Source organism: Bactrocera neohumeralis, chromosome 4 (assembly GCF_024586455.1).
Source record: "Bactrocera neohumeralis isolate Rockhampton chromosome 4, APGP_CSIRO_Bneo_wtdbg2-racon-allhic-juicebox.fasta_v2, whole genome shotgun sequence".
Taxonomy (NCBI): Eukaryota; Metazoa; Arthropoda; class Insecta; order Diptera; family Tephritidae; genus Bactrocera; species Bactrocera neohumeralis.
The window spans coordinates 86,921,227-86,945,387 of NC_065921.1; the positions used below are offsets into that span (position 1 = coordinate 86,921,227).

General features: G+C 35.8%; 2 protein-coding genes and 1 long non-coding RNA gene across 6 annotated transcripts in view; 2 read left to right on the forward strand and 1 right to left on the reverse strand.

Annotated features, from left to right (window-relative positions):
- The window catches only part of LOC126755388 (7SK snRNA methylphosphate capping enzyme bin3), a 147,978-nt gene extending 142,112 nt beyond the window's left edge, over positions 1-5,866 (forward strand). For both annotated transcript variants that reach the window (XM_050467927.1, XM_050467928.1), the window contains 4 exons: positions 443-623; positions 682-2,072; positions 2,179-2,325; positions 2,414-5,866. In XM_050467927.1, the coding sequence (XP_050323884.1) occupies positions 443-623; positions 682-2,072; positions 2,179-2,325; positions 2,414-3,244 (2,550 nt within the window). In that variant the 3' untranslated portion in view covers positions 3,245-5,866. The remainder of the gene's footprint in view (positions 1-442; positions 624-681; positions 2,073-2,178; positions 2,326-2,413) is intronic.
- The window catches only part of LOC126755401 (uncharacterized), a 143,413-nt gene that overhangs the window by 77,989 nt on the left and 41,263 nt on the right, over positions 1-24,161 (reverse strand). The gene's annotated exons all lie outside the window — the stretch shown is intronic.
- Positions 8,433-24,161, forward strand: part of LOC126755389 (phospholipase D2) — a 35,734-nt gene continuing 20,005 nt past the window's right edge. Inside the window, exons 1-2 of one of the 3 annotated variants that reach the window (XM_050467931.1) lie at positions 8,433-8,605; positions 11,988-12,444. Coding sequence is in view for 1 of the 3 variants with exons in the window: in XM_050467930.1 (XP_050323887.1) it covers positions 11,623-11,626 (4 nt within the window). In the remaining 2 variants the exon portion in view is untranslated. Of the gene's footprint in view, positions 8,606-11,478; positions 11,627-11,987; positions 12,445-22,013; positions 22,030-24,161 lie in introns of those variants that run through there. The other 2 variants (XM_050467930.1, XM_050467929.1) reach the window with 2 other exon arrangements.

The following is a 24,161-nucleotide window of genomic DNA, read 5'->3' on the forward strand; positions in this document are numbered from 1 at the left end:
TGCGGCGATTAGGGCAGTGTTGGCGCGGTCGGTTAGAAGGTTAATGGGGAAATCGGGGGAGCCGATGTCAATGCGCTGCGTTGTGGCTTTTGTTCCATTTTGTTTGCGTTCATTTTTTCGCCACGTAAATGCGAGTATGTATGTATATGTGTCGGTGAGCTTTGAAGGCGCGTATTTGTATGTAATATTTATCGTTGCTGCGCGGTAGGGGACGTGATTAATTGTTTTCATTTTGTTTACATCGCGCCTTTTTTGTTTTCATCGACAGCTTCTTTTGTGAGCGCGTCGATACAAATACAGGGTGTTCGAGTAATGCGCTTGAAAAGAAACATAGTTGAATAATTTTATAAAAAATATTCTTAAAAAAATTAAAAAAAAAAAATTTAGGAAAACAATTTTTTTTGAAAATCAAATTTTAAAAATTATTCCTGTTATCTTTTAGAAATTCCACCGCGACGTCATGGACAAGATCGTCAGTCCCGTGGTGCCGCAACCTGGCGCTTGGAAGCGTCCGCCGCGTCTTGCAGCCACCGGTGCGCGCAAGCCCACGCGTCGCTCGACATCCATCAGCGAAACCGATGTGCTGAGTCCAGCGGATGAAGCCAAATCGTTACTTAGCGAAGGTAAATCAATTAATTACGAAATTAAATGCACTACTGACGCTCTCCCCTCCATTTACAGCCGACATGTTGCGCGTTGAGACGCCCGACTTTAGCAAGCTCGAGACAATTTCCGAAGTGGGACTCGCCAGTCCGTTAAGTACCACCTCCGGCGCAACTTCGGTCGCCGCTGGCGAGCAAGAATCGTTGATGGACACAAGCGCTGGCGAGAATTCCACCACAATGCCGAGCGAGGATGGTTTAGCAGCTGTCACTGCTGCAGCAAAGAGCAGCGCTAATGTCTCAACCAGTTCGACTGCCATTATGCCGCTAACAAAAATGCCGAATTTCCGTGCCGACGGCGTTAAGTACCAGTATGGCAATTACGATCGCTACGTGGGACTGCGCCACCTCAACGAGCTGGTGGATGTGCGTCTGCAGGTGTTTCAGCGCCATTTGGAGCTCTTCCAAAATAAAGACATACTGGATATCGGTTGCAATGTGGGCCATATGACCATCACAGTGGCGCGCAACTTTGCGCCCAAATCCATATTGGGCATCGATATCGATAGAAAGTTGGTGGCACGTGCGCGACACAATCTCGGCTTATACGTGCTCATACCGCCAGAGTCTGCGGTCAAACCGTCGACCAGCACGCCATTAAATAAAGCGTCGGATGCGGTCGCCACCGGTTGTGTGAAAAAGGAGGAACTGAAAACTGCGTTGAAAGAAGAGAAGTCGACTACCGGTAGCGCTGTGGGCAAAATAAAGACAGAAACTGCCAGCACAAAAGACACTGCCAACGTCGGGGGTGACAAAGCAGCAGCCTCCACAGCTGACGCTAGCACAAAAAAGCCGAAAAAGACGCGTCGCCGCAAAAAGCGCGCGTCGTCACAACAGCAGGCACAACAACAACAGCAGCAGCAGCAGCACCCACAATTCCATCACCACCATCATCATCATCACCATCACATGCATCACATGCACCATCATCATCACAATCATTACCAACAACAACAACTGCAAGCATTGCATGTACCTGCCACAGATTTATTTCCCGTGTCATTTCCACTGACATATGGTGGCATACCAACAGGCGCAGCTGGCGCCGCCGCTAACGTGCATGACACCCATTCGCCCAGCGCGTCCACGAACACGCCTGGTCATGGCAGCAATGCCACACCGGCCAGCAGCGGCGGCGCCGCAAATCGTAAGCGCAAAAATGACTTTCCACGCAACGTGTTCTTTCGTCATCAGAATTATGTGCTGGAAGACGAGGCGCAGCTGGCCAATGACACACAGCAATATGATCTCATACTGTGCTTATCGGTGACCAAGTGGATACACTTGAATTTCGGCGATGCCGGCCTGAAGATGGCCTTCAAGCGTATGTTCAACCAGCTGCGACCCGGTGGCAAGCTGATACTGGAGGCGCAGAATTGGGCCAGCTACAAGAAAAAGAAGAATTTGACGGTAAGTGCGTTGCAAGTGCAAACAAATCGTTGCAGCAAGCTTTACAATTATTGATTTTTTCCGTTTTGTATAACTAATGAATATCAACTTTCATTTTCTGCTGCAGCCTGAAATCTACAACAACTACCGCAACATTGAGTTCTTTCCCAACAAGTTTCACGAGTATTTACTCAGCTCTGAGGTCGGCTTCAGTCACAGCTACACGCTGGGTGTGCCGCGGCACTTAAGCAAAGGCTTCTGTCGTCCAATACAGGTATGTGTGTGTTTGTGTTTGTGTGCGCGTTTTGCATGTCGTTTTAATTTACAAAGAATGGCACTTACTCAATGTTCTCCAATTGCAGTTGTATGCTAAAGGCGACTACACACCGAACCATGTACGCTGGAGTGATGCCTACTACCCACAGACACCGTTCGAAGCTTATCGTGGCATTTACGCCACAATGCCACCACGTCCTGCGGGTCTAGCCACGTATGCCATGTCATCGACACGCAGCCAGGCATACGATACGCCGCACTACACGGGCGGCACCTCCGGCCCCTATAGTTGCCGTCAAACACCCATGTACCAGCCCATCTACAATCCACTGGAGACCGATTCCTACTTACCCTCCTACGATATGGAATACCTAAATCACATGTATGTGTTTGCCTCACCGCTCTATCAGACCGTCTGGTCGCCACCCGCCAGCTTGCGCAACAGCTCCTCACACACACCCGTCTTCGGTAGCGTACGCGAGGCCGAATTGGATGGTGATGGGGGCGGCAGCGGTGGCGGCGGCAGTTATCATCGCCACGTCTATCCACCGAATGAAGATACATCATCGCCAAATGCGAATACCGGCGGCGCTTTCAGTTCGATACGCGATGCGGATACGGATGATTCGAATCAATTGCCGGCTGGTCGCATGCAACATGTGTATGCGACGAATTGTGGTGAGAGTTCGTCGTCGCCGCAGGTGCAGCACAACAATGATTCGGATGCGTTGGTGGAGGAGGGTCTGTCGTTGGACGATGAACAACAGCATTTGACGCAGCCGGTAGCGACTGCGGCTAGCGGCGGTAGTGCGTATGTCGTGAGCGCTAACAATGGTGGCGAGTTGCCAGGCGCGGGTGGTGGTGCTGCTCATGGACCGGAAGGCAGTCAGCATTACTGTGATTTAAATGATGCTTAAGATTATACTTTGTTTTTTGTTTTGGTCTGAATTCCGACGTATTAGCGCGGAATGTGTGCAGCAAGTGAGAATTGTATAATAGTTTTGAATTGTATGCGGCGGTTTTGCCCGAGAAATATGCGGTGCGGTAGACATTAGTTGGCAGCATGAGTAAGCCTAAGGCAAACGCCGCTTTAAAGACGCTTATGAGAAATATAAAATTATAGGAATATACAAGTACATAATATTGGCAGACGAAGAAACATATAAGGTAAATAATCAAAAAAGTTGTTGCTATTTCCGACTTGTTTTATTTGTTGCACGCTTGACACACTCGTGAAACATTTAGCGAGTGTAAAAATACAATTTTGTGCGATTTGTCGCATTTTCGAAAAAGTGCTCGTTTATTCCAAAAAATATTCGTATATTAGAAAAAATATTCGATATTCGAAAAATATTTTGTTTATTTGAAAATATATATGAGAAAATACATTAAACACAGTATCGACACAATTTTGCGCGATTTGTCGCATTTTCGAAAAAGTGCTCGTTTATTCCAAAAAATATTCGATATTCGAAAGTATATATTAACGAGAGTATCGACACAATTTTGTCGCATATTCGAAAGTGTCCGTGTAATCGAAAAAAAATTCGTATATTCGGAAATATTTTGTATGTTCGAAAATATATTCCTATACTCCAAAAAATGTTCGTTTTTTCGAAAAAATTTCATGTTTTCGAAAAAATATTCATACATTTGAAACATTTACGTATGTTTCAAAAAAAATGTTGTATATTCGAAAGTTGTATTTTTAGATATTCGAAAAACAGTTTGTATATTTCAAATTTTTTCATATATTCGTAGAAATGTTAGTATATTCGAAACTATTTTTATATAGTCGAAAGTATTCATATATTCGAAAGTATTTTTGTGTATTCGAAAATATATTCGTACATACTAAAAATTTTTATATTTTCGAAAAACATATGTATGTAACATATGTATATATTTGAAAAATGTGCATATGTTGCAAAAAAGTTTTTGGAATATTCGAAAAACATTTTGTACATTCGAAAATTTTTTCATATATTCTTAGAAATGTTTGTTTATTCGAAAGTATTTTCGTATATTCGAAAGTATTCGTATATTCGAAAAACATTTTGTATATTCGAAAACTTTTTCCTATATTCGAAATTTTTTTCTTATAATCTTAGTTGGTCTATTCAAAAGTTTTTTTGCATATTCGAAACTGTTTATGTATATTCGAAAATGTTTTTTCGACGTTTAAAAGTACTTGAAAAGACGGCAGGCAAGTTGGTGCGCAAGAAAACAGTAAAAAAAATCGAAAAAGTTTATAAAATATAAAAATATAGCGTTCTAATTAGTTTTAGCCAAAACAGAAAGTCGTTATTAGTGTTGATTTAAATTAGTAATAATATAGATTCTTATAAACACATACATACATATACATACATATATATTTGTTTGTACAGTCTTCTATCATGCATAAGCCGTCTGGGCGCTACTTACTGGAAGTATGCAAAACAACGTTTCGGTTTTTAGTATAAAATTTTAGCAAAAACATTGTTTTCCAGTTAAAAAAAAATATTGAGTAAAAATTGTTAAAAAATAAATATATGAAGAAAATGTTTAATACACATACTACTATACAAATTTGTTGCAAATTTTATTACAGTTATGTTTTTTAGTTAATATTCCAAGAAGTAGCGCCGCTGCACGCTTACTGCACATGACTGTATTCGTATAAAATTACACTATTTAAGCATTATTTTTAGCAAAAATATATTAGCCTAGTGTTAAACTTACTTACAACTTATCGATTATAGTCATAATTATTTATAAACAACAAAAACAAAATATTTATATGTGACACATAAATATTTGTAGGTTTTATTTTTAGTGTATATTTTTCGCATATTTATATACTGCAAAAGCAAAGAGAAAATTAAGCATTAGCAACAAAAACAAAAACAAAGAAAAAACAACAACTTGCATATACGTAAATATATTTAGCAGGTATTTGTAGCAATTAATAAAATTAAGGAAAAGCAAAAATCGCAGGAAAAACAATTTGCCAATCACCAGCAAGCTGGCCAAACGCGCAGCAGCATTGCAGCTAGGCCTTAACTGTAAAAATGTGTGCACTTTTGGCTTCTCAAACATTTCGAAGTTAGGTTTTCCTTTTACCCAAGCGACGAGCACAAGTTAAACTTGCAAACAATTAAAATTTGAAGCGTTTTGAATTGTTTTCGTAATGTCGCTGCGCGCTGCCGGCCGCTGCGCCACAAACTTATGCGTAACGTAACAAAAACAAGGAAATATTAAGCTAAACACAATTTAAATGTCTAATAGCAAGCTTTTAGAAGAAGAAGCAGAAAAAAGAATACAAAAAATACATATTTTTAACGCTTACAAAATGCTGCTGCTATCGTGTGTAGACTGGCGCGTATGTGTAGTAGTGTAGTGTTTCTTTCCGAGGCCAACTTATAAACCGTTAATTTTGTTTTTATTTTTAACCGTTAATTTTAATATTTTAACTAATGCGTCGCATAAATATTTGAAATAAAAAAATGTTGTAAATCAAATGAAATCAAACCAAGCAAAACAAACAAAAACAAAAGTATGTATTAAATATTAGCGTGCATATTAATATAAAGTATAAATATTTAAAATATTTTACGCATATGAGAATGTAAAATGAATTAAATAACCCTTATGAAGAATATTATAAAGTAATAAAAATGTAATAATATACAAGTATATAAAAACTTAATGAGAAAGCATAAAATAAAAGTAAACAGTGAATTTTCGAATAAAACAGCTGAGTTTTATATTCAAAAAAAAGAAAAGAAATTTGAAGAAATGAAAAAAAATACAGTGAGTACAAACGTGTTGGCGTAATGTGAACTTTATTTTTTTCATTTAATTTCTTTCATGTGGCAACACTTAAAGAAAAAAACATAGCTGAACTCTGGACTCAAGTTGCACGAGTTTGGAATAGCTTTTCTCCGCATATTTTAGATAATATAAGTAAGATACAATTGAGGTAGGGAAGATAAAGGAGATGGGCGTGATTGAATTTTTGAAAACCTCAAAATTTATGTCAAAAATACAAATTTTTGGATTTTTTTTTTAATTTTTTTTCTTTCATGAAATTGGGTAGAAATTCAGAAATTTTGGCCATAACCTCAAAACTTTCTTATGTCCAAAATACACTTAATTTTGTTTTTTTAATTTAATTTATTAAATTTTTCTCCTTACTTCACCTTAAATCGAAAAAAACTCTCTTCTCACGTCGAAATTTCATTTTTTTTTTAAATGTCAGTAGGCTTTATTATTAAAAACTATTATTTAATTTTTAGAAAAATGGTCGTAAAATTGGGAATAACAATTTTTTTTCACAGCTTTTATGTGATTTATTTATTATATTTATATTTTTTTAATTTTGGATTAAAGCATATTTTTTTTATAAATTTTTGATTTATTTTTTTTTAAATAAGTTTTCGATTAATAAATATTATTTTTTAATAAGTTGTTATTATTTTTATCGATTTATTTATTCAGTATATATATTTTTTTAATTTTTGACTAATGCATATCATTTTTTATAAATTTTTGGTAAAAAGTATTTATCACTATGCCATTATGTTTATAAATTTTTGATAAAAAATTTTATTTTTTAGTAAAATAATTATACATTTTATAAAATTTCAATTAATAAGTATTACTCTTTAATAAAATGTTATTATTTTTATTGATTTATTTATCAAATATATTTATAAATTTTTTTTAATGTTTGATTAATGCTATTATTTTTTCTTTATAAATTTATGATAAAAAATTAATTTAATTTTTAATTAGTTTTTGATTAAAATATTATTTTTTAGTATAATAAATAATTGTGATAAATCTTTTCCCACTGTATTTGCCATTTACTATCAAAAACGCTATCTATTTCATATCTGATTACACACAAACTTTCCATATCTTGTCTCTACCTGACGGCATTGTCAGCGTTTATGCTATCTTTGGCTAGTCTTGTTTTGCTAGTGCCATAAATTGCGTACGAAAATATAAATTTAGTTAAATTTGCCTATAATTACCTAATTGCGCGTGACTCATACGCCGTGGCGGCCCTACTAATTAGTTTGAATTGTTGGTGTTGCGAAATTTTTTCATTTAATATTTGGTTTTCGGAAGAAAACTGCTTGCGCACAGTTAATGGCAAACTTTGTAATAAAATAGTTTATAATTGCCAGCGATTAGCATTTATATAAGCTATAGTTTTAGGTGTATATTGAGGCTATAAAGTATAATCTTACTCGGAAGGAAACCGAACGTTCAAGGCGCTTCATTTGGGCTCTCATATGTTTTTAATCAGCTACAGAAAGAGAGACGGTGAGTTAAAAAAATAAGATTTAATTAATTTTTATATTATTATATGAATTATAAAAAATTATCATTAGCTTTTTATTTAGTCTAAATAGATAAATATTTTATCATTTTCGCACATAACTACAGTTTCTGTAGTAAAAAATATTAAAACAAATTCTAAAATTTTTAAAATAAATTTTTATGATTTAAATAATTTTTACAACAATTGATATATTTAAATATTTTTTGGTATTAATTTTATTTACTTCCACAAAAAGTACCATCTGATCAATAATGAGCCAAAAAAATATTAAAATGAAATGTAAAATGTTAAAAAAAAATTCTAAAATGTTTAAAATAAATTTGAAAATATTCAAATATTTTTGTTTTAATATTTTAAATATTTTTTGATATTATTTAAATATTTCTTTAGTATTAATTTTATTCATTTGCATATGTGTGTATTTATGATAATCAATTCCACAAAAAGTACCATCTAATACTTAGCCGTGAAATACATGAACCTTTTTTTCAGTCCGGATCAAATTTGATATGCAATTTTTTATGCTCTTAATTTTTTTATATTTTTTTGTTTTTGATTTACTATACTATTGGTTTTTTCATATTTAATGCCACTTTAACACTTTATAAATTTCAAATTTGAAAGCTAGACTTCAGCTGGCAATGCTGTCTTCACTGCATTGAACCCAAATGACATCTACTGTCAAAGCAATTTTGTATATTTATTTACACAGCTGAATATATGTATTTACGTATGCTTTGGCAAAAGCTGCCGCCAGCCGGCGAATTTCAGTGCAAAAAGTACGCGAAAACAGACACAAAAGCGATACAAATCTAAACTAAAGCAATAAAGTAACTTGATTTATGAATTAAGTGTGAGAAAAAGTTTGTTGAAACTCATCAAAATAAATAAAGACGAGTGTGTGCGATTTTATGCGCACTGGGAATTGTCTCCTAACACGGAAGTCGGTATAAAATTAGTGTTGCGCCGCCAATTATTGTTTTGATGGAATTAAGAAAAATATAAGTTCACATACATATGTACGTATATATACATATATTAGTATACACCTTATGATAAAATAATTTGTTTACTTTAACTAAGTTCATGCGTTAATTGAGCTTTGGCGCTGCCAACCCTCCGATAAACCTCGCCAAAAGGCGCAAAGCAAAACGAAGGCAGTGCATATCAGTTGTAAAAACCTAAGTCACTTTGCTATAGCTTTTAAAAAACCCAGTGTTTTAAGTAAATGTATAACTTTGATTACATGCGTTATCGGTTTGGGCTCAGCTGATGACGTCAAATGTTAAACGCCAACGTCGGCTTTCGGAAACATGAAATAAATCGTAAATGATCGTAATCGTAATTTACTTGAACGCGGCATTTAATTTGGTGACAGTAAAATCTCGTAAAAAAGTAATCTAATCAACAAAGCTACAAAATCGCTGCTATCTAAGTAGATACATATGTATAGTATGTGCGCTCACACGCTATAATAAAAACGCCTCTTTTATGAACTTTGCTATCATAAGTATAGATGGGATATATTTATACTTATGTATTTGTATGATATATGTATGTATGTATGTATGTACAAATTTTTTTTGTACTCTACGATCGTCTAGTATATTTGTTGCTCCTTACAATGGAGGAATTGTAAGTGTTTAGTTTGAAAATTTTCATAAGAACGTCTGCAAATTTGCTCGCTTCTTGCCTCCTATATATGTATATGTAGGTTTCTAATCACTTGTACATATTTTTTCATACACTAAATTGATAGCGCTCGCCACATGAGTTCATTTCAATGTCAGGCTTTCAGGGTCTTTTCGTTTCAAATTCGTTTTTGTCAAAAGATACTACTCTTTTCTGTTTTTAAATGTATGAATATTGAGGCCCTGCAGGAAGATCTCAAAGTAGTGTCTCTCCTCTGTTTTTAGTGTGTATAGAAATTGAGGCCCTGTAGGAAGACCTGAAATAAGTAGTTACCGTAAAAATTTGACAGCTTGAATTTGGCAAAAAAACGATGTAGAATCACTGTTTCTTTCGACCAATTTTTTCCTTTATTTTTAATGTGTTTTTATTCATTAGGAGCCTCTGCTCTTAGATTTGTCTTTCTCTTGGCAACAATTATGAAAGTAGTGACGGTTTTCCTGAAACTCTGATTGACATAGTTCTTCAATGTACATATATCTTAGTACTTTTCTCAACATATTTTTTGAGCTCTTTAGTTCCAGTTCGGAACTTATTTTAGCATACATTTCTTAGAAAAAGTGTAAAAAAGATCAATTAATAGGTTAGTTGTGTTTCGTCCAGCAAAAAACGGCATATTTTGAACACTTTTTTTTATATAAAAAAATTAAATATTAAAAAAAATGTTTCATTATTCCATAGGTATATATTTTGAAAAGATTTTGTAAAGTTTTCAAAGAAAATTTTACAAGAGTCTGCCATTACGACGTCATTTCCGGCGGTCCTTAAAAAAACGGTGTCCCGTGTGTCTTGCCTTCAAAGGGATGTTTTTTTGGTTACTCAGGGGATACTTGGTCTAAGACTGGAAGCCGTAAGCTACTTGAGCCATATGTAAAATAATAGTTTCTGGCCACTGCCAAGTGAATGGCGCTCAGAGAACTTTTCTCACTTGCATGAACTTCTGACTCCATTCTCCTCTACGCCAATAAAGAAGAAGGTATTGGACTTGGACGAAAGAAAATCAAAGAAAGTGAAAATTGTTTTTTGACAGGTTTTACGAAAAAATTCAAATTTTGGTGAACTCGATTTGACCTTGTGGTTTTCTCTGTAAAGTAGAACGCAAGAGATACACTGAAGAGCAAAGTTCATTTCGTAGGAGTTCTTATCCAATAGGCATTCATGCAGTAATTTTTGGAGTAAAATTTTGTCGGACACTAGTTGTCACAGTTGTATGGAGGGAGGTGTGGTGGAAACGTTCAGTAACTTTCTAACCTATTAGCCAGCCTTTGCAAGACTGAAGTTGAAACATATCGATAATCTTATCTTCGGTGAACCAGAAAACGAAGCCGAAATTGATATTATCCGTCTCAACAAATTTGGGACAGTCTCAAAGCGCTTTGTCGATCTGTAAGGGTCTTATGATCCAGTATATAAGAGTTTATAGGTCCCACCACGGATCGGTCTTCTGAGCTGTCCAAGTCAGACTCTTCTTCTGAACGACCTTTAAACCTAATCTAACCTCTATTTTGTAATTAATGTAAAAATTCAGTGTAAATTATGAAACACTTATCATATAGAATAATGTTTTTCCGCTGAAAAATTTCCTACAGGGTCTAAGCCATTAGTGCTTTATATCTTTCTACTGATCACTTGCCTTTGATCTTGCCATCTAATGTGCGTTTGTGTATAAGTAAGAGAGTATATCTCAGACAAATTAATTTTTGGTCCAAATTCTGAAATCTAAATTTACAGACTCTGGTTTACATACACATACATACATACAAACATATTTATGTAGCCATGCATATGTACTTTGCTTAAAAATTAACTCACTGCATTATATATGGATACCATTTAGGCACTTCAGTCCATTTATACGCTCAGTCAATCCCGTCGTGCGCGAGCAAGTCAATCAGCCATTTATTTATGAGTGGACAAACCACAGCGGTCAGACAAACGCCGAAGTCACTCAGTTTTCCAGGCACAAACCAAGCTCATAAATATTCATATATAATAGCATTTATGCGTACATATATACACCTATATACATATATACATACATAAATACATACTTGTTTTTATACATTTTCAAATTGTGCGAGCACATGAGCACCGCGCGCTGAAGCTGTGCGCCCAGTCACTTGTGAACTCATCGAGTTACAACTTCGTTTGATGTGAAGGCGTCGCAGCTTTTACGTTCGAGGCTTCACTATAACTGGTTGCTGTAGTTATTGGCGTTTTGTGTGGAGTTCGAAAAGCCGTGCTTTAGACTGACGTCAAGGCAAACGCTCAATGTGTATGTATGTATATGCATGTATATGTAAATAAGTAGTGGCAACGCGTAAAAGAGGCTAACAAGAGTCGAGAAGTCGGTTTGAAAGTGTAGCGCTTTGCTGCGAGGTGAAGCTTAAAATTCGACTCTGCAGTGGTTATTCGATATCGGCGTTAAGCGTTAGTGTGGCAAGTGAGCGCGTGAATCACTCTTTGATACTGATTTGGTGTGTGAAGTGGCGAAAATAATATTTGAAAGCGCTTTCTTTGTTATTTGCGCGTTTAAAGTGCGGTTGAGTCAATATACGCCAGGTTTAAATATTTTTTAAGCGAAACAATTAAAGTGACTCCAGTGTTGTTGTAGCAAGAATCGATTTTTTTCACAGATTTACAGTGTAAAATGTTTAAAGTTGCGCAGTGCAGTGTCAAAACGCCAAAATAAGCTCGCAGTAACCTCGTGAAACCTGGAAAGCCACACATTTCGTGTCATTACTTCCAAAATGTGGCAAATTAATTGAACACAAAAAGCTCTAAATTCCACAAAAACAAGCAAATAAGCAACAAGTTGTTTAAAACAACAAAGCATACAACATTTATTTTGTGTTTTTGCTGAAAACTGCTTAGTGTTCAAAGCAACTGTGCGCGCGCTCAAAACCGCTTTTCGCAACTTCGCTCAACTCTCCCATAAAACAGCGCTCAAATCGGCGCATAAACATCACTCAACAACAACAACAACCGAGCGGTGCCACATAGTGCCACAGTGTGTTGGTTTGGTGCTACACTCCGCATTTCGCATTTCGCGTTTGGCATTATTTAGCTGATTTGTATATCAGTTTTCCGAATGTAAGTTGTACTCTGTTCGATCACGACGTTTATGCCAATTAGTTTTTAAGTTTTGCTTGTTTTTGCTATTGACTTTCATAGAAAATTATATATAATTATATTAGCTTGTGTATTGATCGTTTTTCACGCTAAACGCATTTATAATGCCGTTTTAATAATATTTCCAGTAAAAGCAAGTCGTAGCAATTTAACGAGAAACCCGAGAAAATCGATTGCTTCTCATTATTTACTTGTATTTTGTAAGGCGGTTTTACATAATCTGTGATTAAAGGTAATCAAACATTAGGTGAATGAAAATTTTCGTAAGTACTATGGAAAAAGTAAGGAGGATCTGTATTCTGTAGGAACCTGATCTTTAGAGCCCCTTGTGATCCGTTAACACGACAGTCGAGTCAAAGTACCCGAAACGAACCCGAATTTTTATCTAGCCAAGGACTGTCCTTGACCTGTTTCAACTCAGTACCATTCCTCGAAATTACTTCAGGAATGTTTTCTGCAACAACAGCAGCAACCTGTTACAATTTTTAATACTTAAAGTCGTGTGAAGTATTTGCCAATACACATTGTGTCAAAAAAGCACCCGGAAATTGTAATTAAATTCACCGGGAAAATGATATTTAAAAAAATGTATTGTGCTTAATTGGTAGGACTATCCTTAATTGTACAGAGGGGTACAAAGCCTTGAAAGACGGTCGAGAGATCGTTGAAGACATACCTGGTTCTGGACGATCTTCGACCTCTTCAACTGATGAAAATATTAAAAAAAGTGAAGGTTATGGAGCTTGAAAGTCGTCAGGTAAATGTGGGAGAGTTGACAAGAAAGCTCGACTCTCTTGCGTGTCCGTTCCAATGATTTTGATGGATATTTTGGATATGAAACGCGTTCTTGCTCGACACGACCATACCGTAAATAGGTCTCTTTGGACATGCTTGATCGTCCGAATTCTGATCCCACATTCATGGAGAGCATTATAACTCCCGCTGAGACATGAGTTTTATGAGTTTGACATGCAAACAGGTCAACAATCATCGGAATGGAGGAAAAAAATTGAGCCGAAACCAAAAAGACCACGCCAAAGCCGCTCAAAAATGTAGGGGATGCTCATTGTTTCTTCGATGTTCTTGGTTTTGTACATCATGAACTTGTTCTGAAGGGACAGACGGTCAATTAAAGTTCTATTTGGCCGTATTGAGATGTTTGCGTGTAAATATCTGACGAAAATAGCCGGAATTGTAGAAGAACATTTCACGGATTTTAAACGATGATAATATGCTCCGTCGCATCGAGCCACCATTGTGACCAAATTTAAAGCCAAAAACGCAATGAAAACCATCGATCAACCACCGAATTCATCAGTTTGTCACCTTTTGAATTTTCCTTGTTCCTCAAACTAAAATTGCTGCTCCGTGAAACGTGTTTTCAGTCGATCGAAGAGATAAAACAAAATGCGACGAAGGGGCTGATCTCAAAAAGTGCTTATGAAAGGTGTTTTTTGGGTAATTTTGTATCCATAACCTCTGCTGCAGTACAAACAATAAACATACTTCAGAGTACCAAAGACGTCTGCCAGAAGTGCTGAGGTGATTTAGACTGCCTGGCGGAAAGGTATGTCTACCAATTTGTGTCAAATTTTGTCAGCCTGTTCAGTAAGTTTTGCCATTTCAACATGTCACGTTTCACTTTTCTCGGAAATTATCCATGATTATTACGCAAATTCACGTTCACCGAAAAATCCGGAAATCCGAATGTTCAACCTCGCAGATGAGTCCCATTTCTGGCTTAATGGTGTGTCATTAAGCCAAATTGCCGCTATTGGGGTGAGTTAAGTCCTCGTGTGATTAAAGAAACGCTATTGGATACCCAAAATTGGCTGTTTGATGCGGATGGTGGTATGGCCGCATTATCGTGCTTTATTGGTTTTGAAATGAGGCAGGAAGTGACCGACTTTTATACCCGGAGTTTGTTGAAATCGACGTGAATGTTCTTTATTTCCAACAATACGTTACACCGCCTTTATGTTTCACGTCAAAACATGGAAACATTGCTTGCAAAATTTGGCGACTCGTTGATTTCGTGAAATGACGCAGCCAAATGGTTGCCAAGATCATGCGATTTAACGCTTCTGGATTATTTTTTTACGGAGTATTAACGTTTAATGTCTTCAATTGACACGAAACGGTTTCCCCGGAGCGATCGTTTGAGTTTATTTCTTTGTTTTATTGTCAGCTTGGACGGTCGGAGTGCACCACACCTTGTTAGTCGAAGGAAACTGTAGCATAACCTTGATTTTTGACCTGCTTTAACGTGGTTTTTCGGCTTCGGCTCACCTTAGCCACGATATTTGGTCGATGGGTCTTTTTTTCCGGTTCGTAAGCATAGATCCAAGACTCTTCGCCGGTAATAATACGTTTCATGATATCCTGCCAGTCGGAAATCATTATTTAACTTACGTTAACGCGACGCTGTTTTCCGAAAAACATTGAATGATTTTGGAATTAATTGTGCTTTCACTTTTCTTAGGCTCAAATGGTCTTTCAAAATGGTTATCACTAATCCTTCCGATTTTCCAACGATGCCAGTAAGATCTCTGACTTTTAATCGCCGATTCTCAAGCACCAATTGCTTTATTTTATTGACGTGTTGATGACCGTTTGGATATCTATTTAAGGTTTTGAAAACAACCGTTAGATGAACAAAACTATTTTACCCCGTGCAATATGTTGCCAGAATATAAAAATTAGTTCAAAGATATTTTGAGCTCCTAGATTATTTATACGTACATATTAACATACAAATACGTACGTCAGCATGAAATTTGACTCAGCTGCAGACGGAAGCATATTTGTATTTTTTTTTAAATTTCGAAAAATAAATAAATAAAAAATATACAAATTAATATACATACATACTATACATATATTTATATGTATGTACATTTGTATATTTGCAGCCACAATCACAAGGCATTAACCTAGTCCACACTCCACTGATTTTATTTATAAGTCCCTTCGCCCACAGTTTTCTATAAAAATAAGCTTTTGCTTGTTATTTTTTCTTCTCTTCATTGTACATTATTTGCTTATTAATTTTTTATTTATTTATGCACGCATATTTGTCTCTTTACTCAGCCTCGTTGATTTCTCTCTGCACTAATGCCTTTATTTATTTATTTAATTTGTTATTCGCGCCATTGGAATTGAATGCTTAGTGGCTATAAATTGCGCTCACGTTTTCAGCAGACCCGGTAGGAAAAATTGGAAGTGTTTAAAAGCATTGTTGGTATAAGACATTTTGGGAGTAAACCGAGTGTGATAATACTTAACTTGAAAACTTTCATAAAAAAAATTAAAAAAAAATATATATATAAAAAAAAAATTAAATAAATAATAAAAATAGATAACTGTCAGACGGAGAGCCAACCCGTTAAAATTAAGAGCTCCTACTAGGAGCGTCTTTCTTAGCGGTGTCTAACAGAATATTTTTCTGAGAAAAAAATTATCGTTTTTTGACCCACCCTACTATACATAGAAACAACTAGATAATTCAACAAATGATCGTTTTTTTCAAATATTTTTTAGTGTAGCCACTGATGTTCATAAGTCCACACGCGACGTGTTTGTTGTACAAAGTATTGCTGTGCGATTAAAACTAGTGTCAACTAACACACCCACATTTGTATCAATTGTCATAAAAACTTTTTATTTGTGGTAAATTATTCCAAAAATGTGACCATCAAATATTCCGTTAGTCATGCAGTAATCGACTGCTTAATAATGACTGGGTTAGTGTGAGTTGCATTGTTCTTGCACCGACTGTGTTCAAATCACTGGTCAGTTAAGTAAATATGCAGGGCTTGCTTCTTCTATTGACAATGCGTAGACGACGGTCACGCCTCTATATGATTTGGCTGAATTCTGAAATATTGACAAGTATAAGCTTTCTACAAATATTTTATAAATACGCAAAAATATTTTATAAATACAAAGTTACTTACCTTATATGTATGGTGTATATGCATATGTACATATGTAAATGTGTCAGCTTGACTCTTGATCTTTGCGCTAATTTGTTCATGAACCCGTGGCACGTGTCATTTCGTCTTTTTCTGTGTTTACCTTGAATCATAAATAAATCACCTCATCAATGGCTTTGCGAGCATGAAAATGTATAAATATATAACTTAAGCTGTAAAGTTTACCAGGTAAATTTGGTTCCAAAGTAGTTCAATAAGTACTAGTGCATTTTTAGTACATATTACTGAGATTAGTTATTTGATGTAAACAAAATTCAAGTTGTATTATTGCATATTACATTTTGTTATATCTATTGGAAACTAGTTACCGACTAGTCCGAAAAAATATTGTTTAATATAATATTATTGCATATTACATATTATTATAACTATGTGAAACTAGTTACCGACTAGTCCGATTAAATATAGTTTGACAGAGACGTTTACCTATATTATGTACAATAATTACCTAAACAAAGTTCCAGTAATATTATTGCATATGACACATTGTTATAACTATTTGAAACTAGTTACTAACTAGTCCGAAAAAATATACTTTTATTTATTACGTACAATAATTACGCAAAAAAAGTTCTAGTAATCATATTGTATGTTACATATTTTTATAACTGTTAGAAACTACTTACCAACTAGTACAAAAAATTGTTTCATTTGACGAAGACGTTTAGTTATTTACGTGAAATAAATACGGAAAAAGGGTTTTAGTAATGGTATTACATATTATTATAACTATTGCAAACGTAATATTACATACTATTTTCACTATTGGAAACTAGTTACCAACTAGTCCGAAAAACTATAGTTTAATTTTACGTATAATAATTACAGAAATAACGAAAATTTTCAGAAGTTTATTATAAAATTTATTTATATTATATTGAAAAATAGGGCTAGAAACTAGTCCGAAATGTACTACTTCCAATTTGGAAAAGTATGTTTATATTTCAAGTTTAGTTTTGAAAATAAATATAATAATATTTTTCAGCAATTTTTTATAGAAAAAAAATTCAAAATTAAATTGGAGTAAATTTTTTACAGGAAAAAAATTAAAAATTTGATCTGAGTAAAAAAAAAGAAATTTTGAGTTGCCTGCTGCTCCCATATATTCCTATGTATGTACATACATATATACACATGTATATCCATGACCGTGTAATATTTTTCATTACAAAACAAAACAAGAAAAAAACGTTAACTTCGGCCGCACCGAAGCTAATATACCCTTCACAGATTACATTGGTGCCTTAGAAAATAATTTATACCAAATTTCGTAAATATATCTTGTCAAATGCAAAAGTTTTCCATACCAGCATTTGATTCCGATCGTTCTGTTTGTATGGTAGCTATATGCTATAGTTAACCGATCTGAACAATTTCTTCGGAGATTACATTGTTGCCTTAGATAATAATCTATACCAAATTTGGTGAAGATACATTGTCAAATGTGAAAGTTTTCCATACAAGAACTTGATTCCGATCGTTCAGTTTGTATGGTAGCTATATGCTATAGTTAACCGATCTGTCCAATTTCTTCGGAGATTACATTGTTGCCTTAGAAAATAATCTATACCAAATTTGGTGAAGATACATTGGCAAATGTGAAAGTTTTCCATACAAGAACTTGATTCCGATCGTTCAGTTTATGTGGCAGCTATAGTTTATAGTGGTCTGATATCGGCCGTTCCGACAAATGAGCAGCTTCTTGAAGAGAAAATGACGTTTGCAAAATTTCAAAAGGATATCTTAAAACTGAGGGACTAGTTCGTATATATACAGACAGACGGACGGACAGACAGACAGACGGACAAGGCTAAATCGACTCAGCTCGACATACTGATCATTTATATATATACTTTATAGGATCTCCGACGCTTCCTTCTGGATGTTACAAACTTCGTGGCAAATTTAATATACCCTGTTCAGGGTATAAAAATCACCGCACACCTCATTTATAAAAACGCCATTGTCACGGGCGCATCGCTTTTTCAGTTCCAAAGTTGGCAAAACAAATTTTCAACTCTCTAATAAGAACAACAAAGTTCATCGTTTTTGTCGCATACTCAAATATCGCAATGTCAATATTTACTGATAACGTTGGCAGCTTTTTGGGTGCGTTATTTTCCCCCACCTACACAATCTCTCCATATTTATATATGTATGTATGTGTGCCTTGTTTTGATTGCTTTTATGTAGCTTGCTGATATGACACTTTATGACTCCACCTGTCATAAAATCATTTCGCTAATGTCTTTCCGACATGTTAAGGTGATTTTTTTCAGTAGACGACGAGCTTTGATTTTCGAAAACTAGATTTTCCAGCATAATAACCTTAAACTTGTCTTGCAGAGTCGAGACTTTATTACTTTGTTATTATGCTTTACCAAATATTCTATTATTATTTAATTAGCAAACAGTTGCCGCATAAATATATATACATATATGTATGTATGTATGTATAAAATGTCGCTTCACACTACTGGCTGTCGCGTCATACCATATACTCACCTTGCTAACCGTTGCTTTTGAATTTTGATTACTTTACGCACGCTATTTTTCAATTTTCGCTCTTCGCTTACGTCACATTCTCCTTTTATTTCTATGCTGTCTTCGAATACTCCCTCACCATTTCCGTTTTCAGCACTAAGCAGTTGCTCAGTCAGTTAACGAGCTTTAGTTTTAATTACTCTCACGCAAACAGCAAAAAGTAATAAAAAAACCGTTACAAAGAAATGGAAACTAACGAAAGAGGCAAGAAAACGGTAATAAGAATAAAAAAGTACAAAAGTCTAAGTTCGTTCGGTTGCGAGTGAGTAGTTTAAAGCCATGACTTATTGAAGCAGAGTACTAAAAGAAACCAGGTTTCAACAACATAAACGGCATATCTAAAATTTTGCTGTACGACAGGTGGCGCTGAGTTCAATATGTTTGGAAGAATGACATTTGTTAACATATTTGGTTCAAATGCGGTATATACTTATGTATTTTACCGATGACAGGAAGAAAAATATTTGACTAACATTTAATTCGAGAAATCTCCTATAGATCAAATATTAGTACTGACATTCATATTCCTAAGTTATTGAGATTTTGAGAAAATACAATGAGCTTAAGTCCAAATAAGGGCATCCTTTCGCAATCGAAATCCCGACATCGATTAATTATTTTTTGACTTTACTCGGTATAGCAACAAGCTACTTCTATTGGGTAGTCGAAAAAGTCTTTTCGTATTTCTAATCAAACTTCAACTTATTTTTTTTTATATATTTACTAATAAATAAATAAACAAATATGTGGCAAAGCCGACGAGCTCGCCAGAAATTGCAACCTTACACAAATCACACTACGATGAAAACGAGCTGGTGTTCGCCAGTCGTCGTGCACTCTGGTGCTGGATCGCGCGAGCTCAAGCAGCGCTGGTCAGCAAACAGCACTTGTAGGATTTGGGAAAGCCTTCGGGCCCATAGTGGAATGCGAAAGGCACTTAGCAGGGTCATGTGAACTGCAATGATAGGTATCCTAACTGAACAGTGTCCCATTGGCATTCACGCGGTGTGGCTAAAGATTTTAGAGGACGCAACTTCTCAATGTTGCAGGGAGGAAGTTGAGGTGGAAACATCCAGACACTTTCTCCGTCACTGTCATGTTTTCGCCAGACTCAGTTTGAAGCATCTTAGTTAGCATAGTTTATATGAACCTAACGACTTGGTTGCAGTTGATATTAGTCACCTCAATTCATTTCTGGCTGGCTCTAGGCGATTTGCAGATATACGCTGGTCTTTTTGTTTCAAGTATAGGAGTTCTGGGTACCACAACGGACGAGCGTCTCCAGCAGTTTATTCGTGGTCTCAGGAATAACAGCCTATTTAACCAACCTTACCTAACCTAACTCCAAATTTAATGGCTTCGAATTCTAAAAAGAACGATTTTAAGAGTTTCTGAAAGTTAGCTTGCGTCTCAGTCGAGATAATTTTAATGAATTTGGGCTCCAAACCTTACTTTATGAAGGTTGCATATCGAAAAAAATGGTTTCCTGATATATGATCTAGGGGAATGTTCCCAATTTAAGCAAACTTTGAGTATAATTAGTAAAAGAGGTTAAGCGAAGAGTGTTAGAAGTGTTCACAGCAGTTTCTATGACAGTCGGGTCTACGTAGCCGGAACGGACCCGGATTTTTATCCGGCCAAGGACTGTCAACTCGGCAGAATTCTGCCGCTACAAAAACAACAACAGAAGTGTCCACAGCTACCTTGATTAAAATAAAAATGACTCGCGGCTTAATATAACTGTTGTTTTATTGTTTCTCTGGTGCCCTGCAACAATGAAGCATCTCTTGTGAACCTGGCAAGACTACGCTGTAAGCATGTGGGGTCCCCACGTTATGATACACTGGAGGAAGTATCGATAGTGAGACCGCAGAGCCTGTTAAATTTCGTGTCAAGCGCAGACATCTCGAAAGATTGCCCTACCAGATTAACCTAACCTAATTTAACTGTTCTTTTTTGCCAGCAGCTAGAATCAGCCATGATGCCTATCGAAACAAACAGCGAAATACCTACCGCCTTCGTGTGTTGGGTACAAGTTACGACAGTCTAAATATAAATATGAAACCAGAATCGGTAAAGAAGCTATTAACGCATACATACCAACACACACACAGAAAACAAGTAGAATGACTTCAGACACACAAGACAAAGTGTAGTTAGAAGCATAACAGTAACAACGCAATTGAAACCTGGCAAACAGCTGAGTAAAAAAAAAACAACAACAAAAGCACGTAAATTAGCTAACTTAAAAACCGTTAGTTGGTGGTGAGCGATTTAAATTTTTTTTTGCTATAGTATACTATATATGTATGTATGTATATATGTATGTATATTTTTTTCTCTTTTTTTTATATTTACAACTTGATTGCCAACCCCTGCATTTAGTACAATTATTTTCATTATCATATTTATTTACTAAATATTTTCTTTCGGCTCATAGAGCCGCTTATTTTTGTTGTAAGCCACTTGTCGTTGTCGTTTTTTTGTTATCAGTGCTCTAATTGTTGTTGTGTTGTTGTTGTCATACACTCTGTTGTTATCGCTATGTATGCCTAAATGTACTCGCTGTCTAGTTGCTCGCTTTATCAACTCGCTGTTGTGCGCAAACACCGGCACCGAAGCGACAACAACAATGCCACCACCGACACGCCAACACCGCACCGACCTTCACCTCGCATGCCCTCGGGCGCTGCTCCACTTTGCTCAACGCTCGTCGCTTGCCATTTTTTCGAGTTGGCCATTTTCATTTCGTTAACATGTGTACATACATACACATGTACGAGCACTACGCCGCTTCGCCAACGCCAGCCAACTTCGTGTGTCTGCGTATTGTTGACTCGCCAACTCGCTTTTAACCGTTTTTAAGCGTTTAGTTAATATTATTAACCAAAGTGACGTTGACGTGTGCGGTTCGTGTGCTCAGGCTTGGCATACAAGTGGCAGGTGGTAGGCCAGTTAGTCAGTGTTTCGGTGTTTTTGGTCAAAACAACAATTTCTGCAAGACAAAGTGTGTGTGTAAATTGTAGTACAACTTGTTGTTGTTGTTTTAGAGTAATAAATAAAGCAGTGATTAGTGTATGTTGGCACGCATAGCCGGAGGTGAGTGTGAGTGCGCTCCATCGCGCTCTCGCTCACTCTCTCCCTGGCTATCTCGCCTCCAGCGCGCTCACACTCACTCACAGCCGCGCGCAGTCGGTGCAACGGGGCGGATGTGTAACCAAATACTATAATTTAGTAATAACAATTACGCGCTGGCGTTTGTGTCAGGCAGCGGTGGGCGGCTAAAGAGTCAACGCTTGGGTACGTGTGGTGAGCCTTCGTTCTGCGCTTCACCAAGTGTCGGTCGGTTAACTGTGTAAAACAAAGAGTGCGGCTACACTCGCGCGCCTGCAAGTGTGTGTCCAAACGAAAATTCAAAACCCAAAAAGAAAAAAAAATCCGATTTGTTTGTCAACCTTCAAAGTGGGCTAATGCCTGCTTGCGCTAGAGCGCTTGACTGCTCGAGTTTCGGGCCAATGTGAAGGCCCACAAACATAAATTGGAGCAGAGTTGGCATTCCACGAGTGTTTTTCTGTTTTTTTTTTTTAATTTTTTTTGTTGTAATCACTGTTTTTTACCAACTCATCAACTTGAGCTCCTCATTTGTGCCACGAATGTGCCGGTGTGCCGTGTAACAAAGCAATTTCGCAGTCTAAGCAAGTAGCGGCTGCTCAATTAAAAGAAAGTTGTTGGCCGCAAGAAAGGCGAAATGTACGAAGCAGCAAAGAGTTGTGTGAAATCATGAAAATAAGCAATATTAGCAAGAAATGCGGCGTAGAAAGTGCAAAAAATAATTTTTTAATGCAAAAGCTTCCAAAGAAGTCGAAATGAGGAAGAAATCAAAGCTACAAAGTAAACAAGTAAAATATTCATTACTTAAAAATTTTTAGACAAAACAAACAGTATAGAAATGGCAAACAAAGGAAAGCGTACAATAAGCGCATAAAATGCCGAAGACAAGAGAATTGTAAGCACATAACTGGAAATAATAAACAGAATTAAATGAATATGCATAAATAATCGTGCGCACCAGGCAAAACAACTTAAGTCGTGTCACTACTTAGCTGTATTAATGCTAAAAATGTGTGTTGCATAGCTTGTTTTTGCTGCTTTTCCAACAGTTTGCTTTTAAGTTGACAAATTCTAAACAGCTTAGCTCACAAACGTGTTTTTAAACACAAAAACATGCAAACTTGTATGATTTTTTCAAAATTACGCAGAATCGTGTTCGGCTGTTTTGTCTTGCAGGCACAGTTTTGCGTGTGTATGCGGCTTAGTGCTGCAAAACAAGAAACCAAAGTTTATGGTGACATGTTTTAAGCGAAAATAATTGAAACAAAGTGAGCGTTGGCACGTTTTGTACGCAAAAATCTGGCCAGCAGCTGTAAACATTGAATTAAAAACATAAATAAATAAATAATATTAATTAATTAAAAAAAAAAAAACAATTAGCTGCAAAGGAAATACGTGAAAAATGGGTTAAACAGCTGCTGTGTTGATTTCGGAGTTTTCGGGAAGGTTTATTGCATACGTAAAGGGTGTTTCACTTGGCTTGAAAAGTTTATAAACATTTTTTAGTACCGAAAGGGTGTTTCACTGTTATTGTTATTTTTGAAAATCTGAAAATACTTTTTAGTACCAAAGAGGGTATTTCACTTGGCGTGTTAATTTTGAAAATCTAAACATTTTTTCGCACCAAAAAGGGTGTTTCACTATTTTTGCTATTTTTTTAAATTTTAAAATATTTTTTTTTTGGTACCAAAAAGAGTGTTTCACTTGGCGCATGCCGTGTTATTTCTGAAAATCTAAAAATTTTTGTTTAGTACCAAAAAGGGTGTTTCATTTGGCGCATGCCGTGTTATTTTTGAAAATCTAAAATTTTTTTGTAGTTTTATTACCATCTCTTCGGTACTAAATTATTTCTATTTTTTTTGTATACAAGCTCCCAAGACCTTTTGAAAGATTAAGCTACGTCAAAAAGATACGCCCTTAGATACTGTATAATATCGGCCGAAATGACGAAAGAAAAAAATTCTGGCAAAGTTTGAGCCCTTAAGGGGGTATTCTAGTCTAGAATAAGATGCGCCTAAAAAATCATAA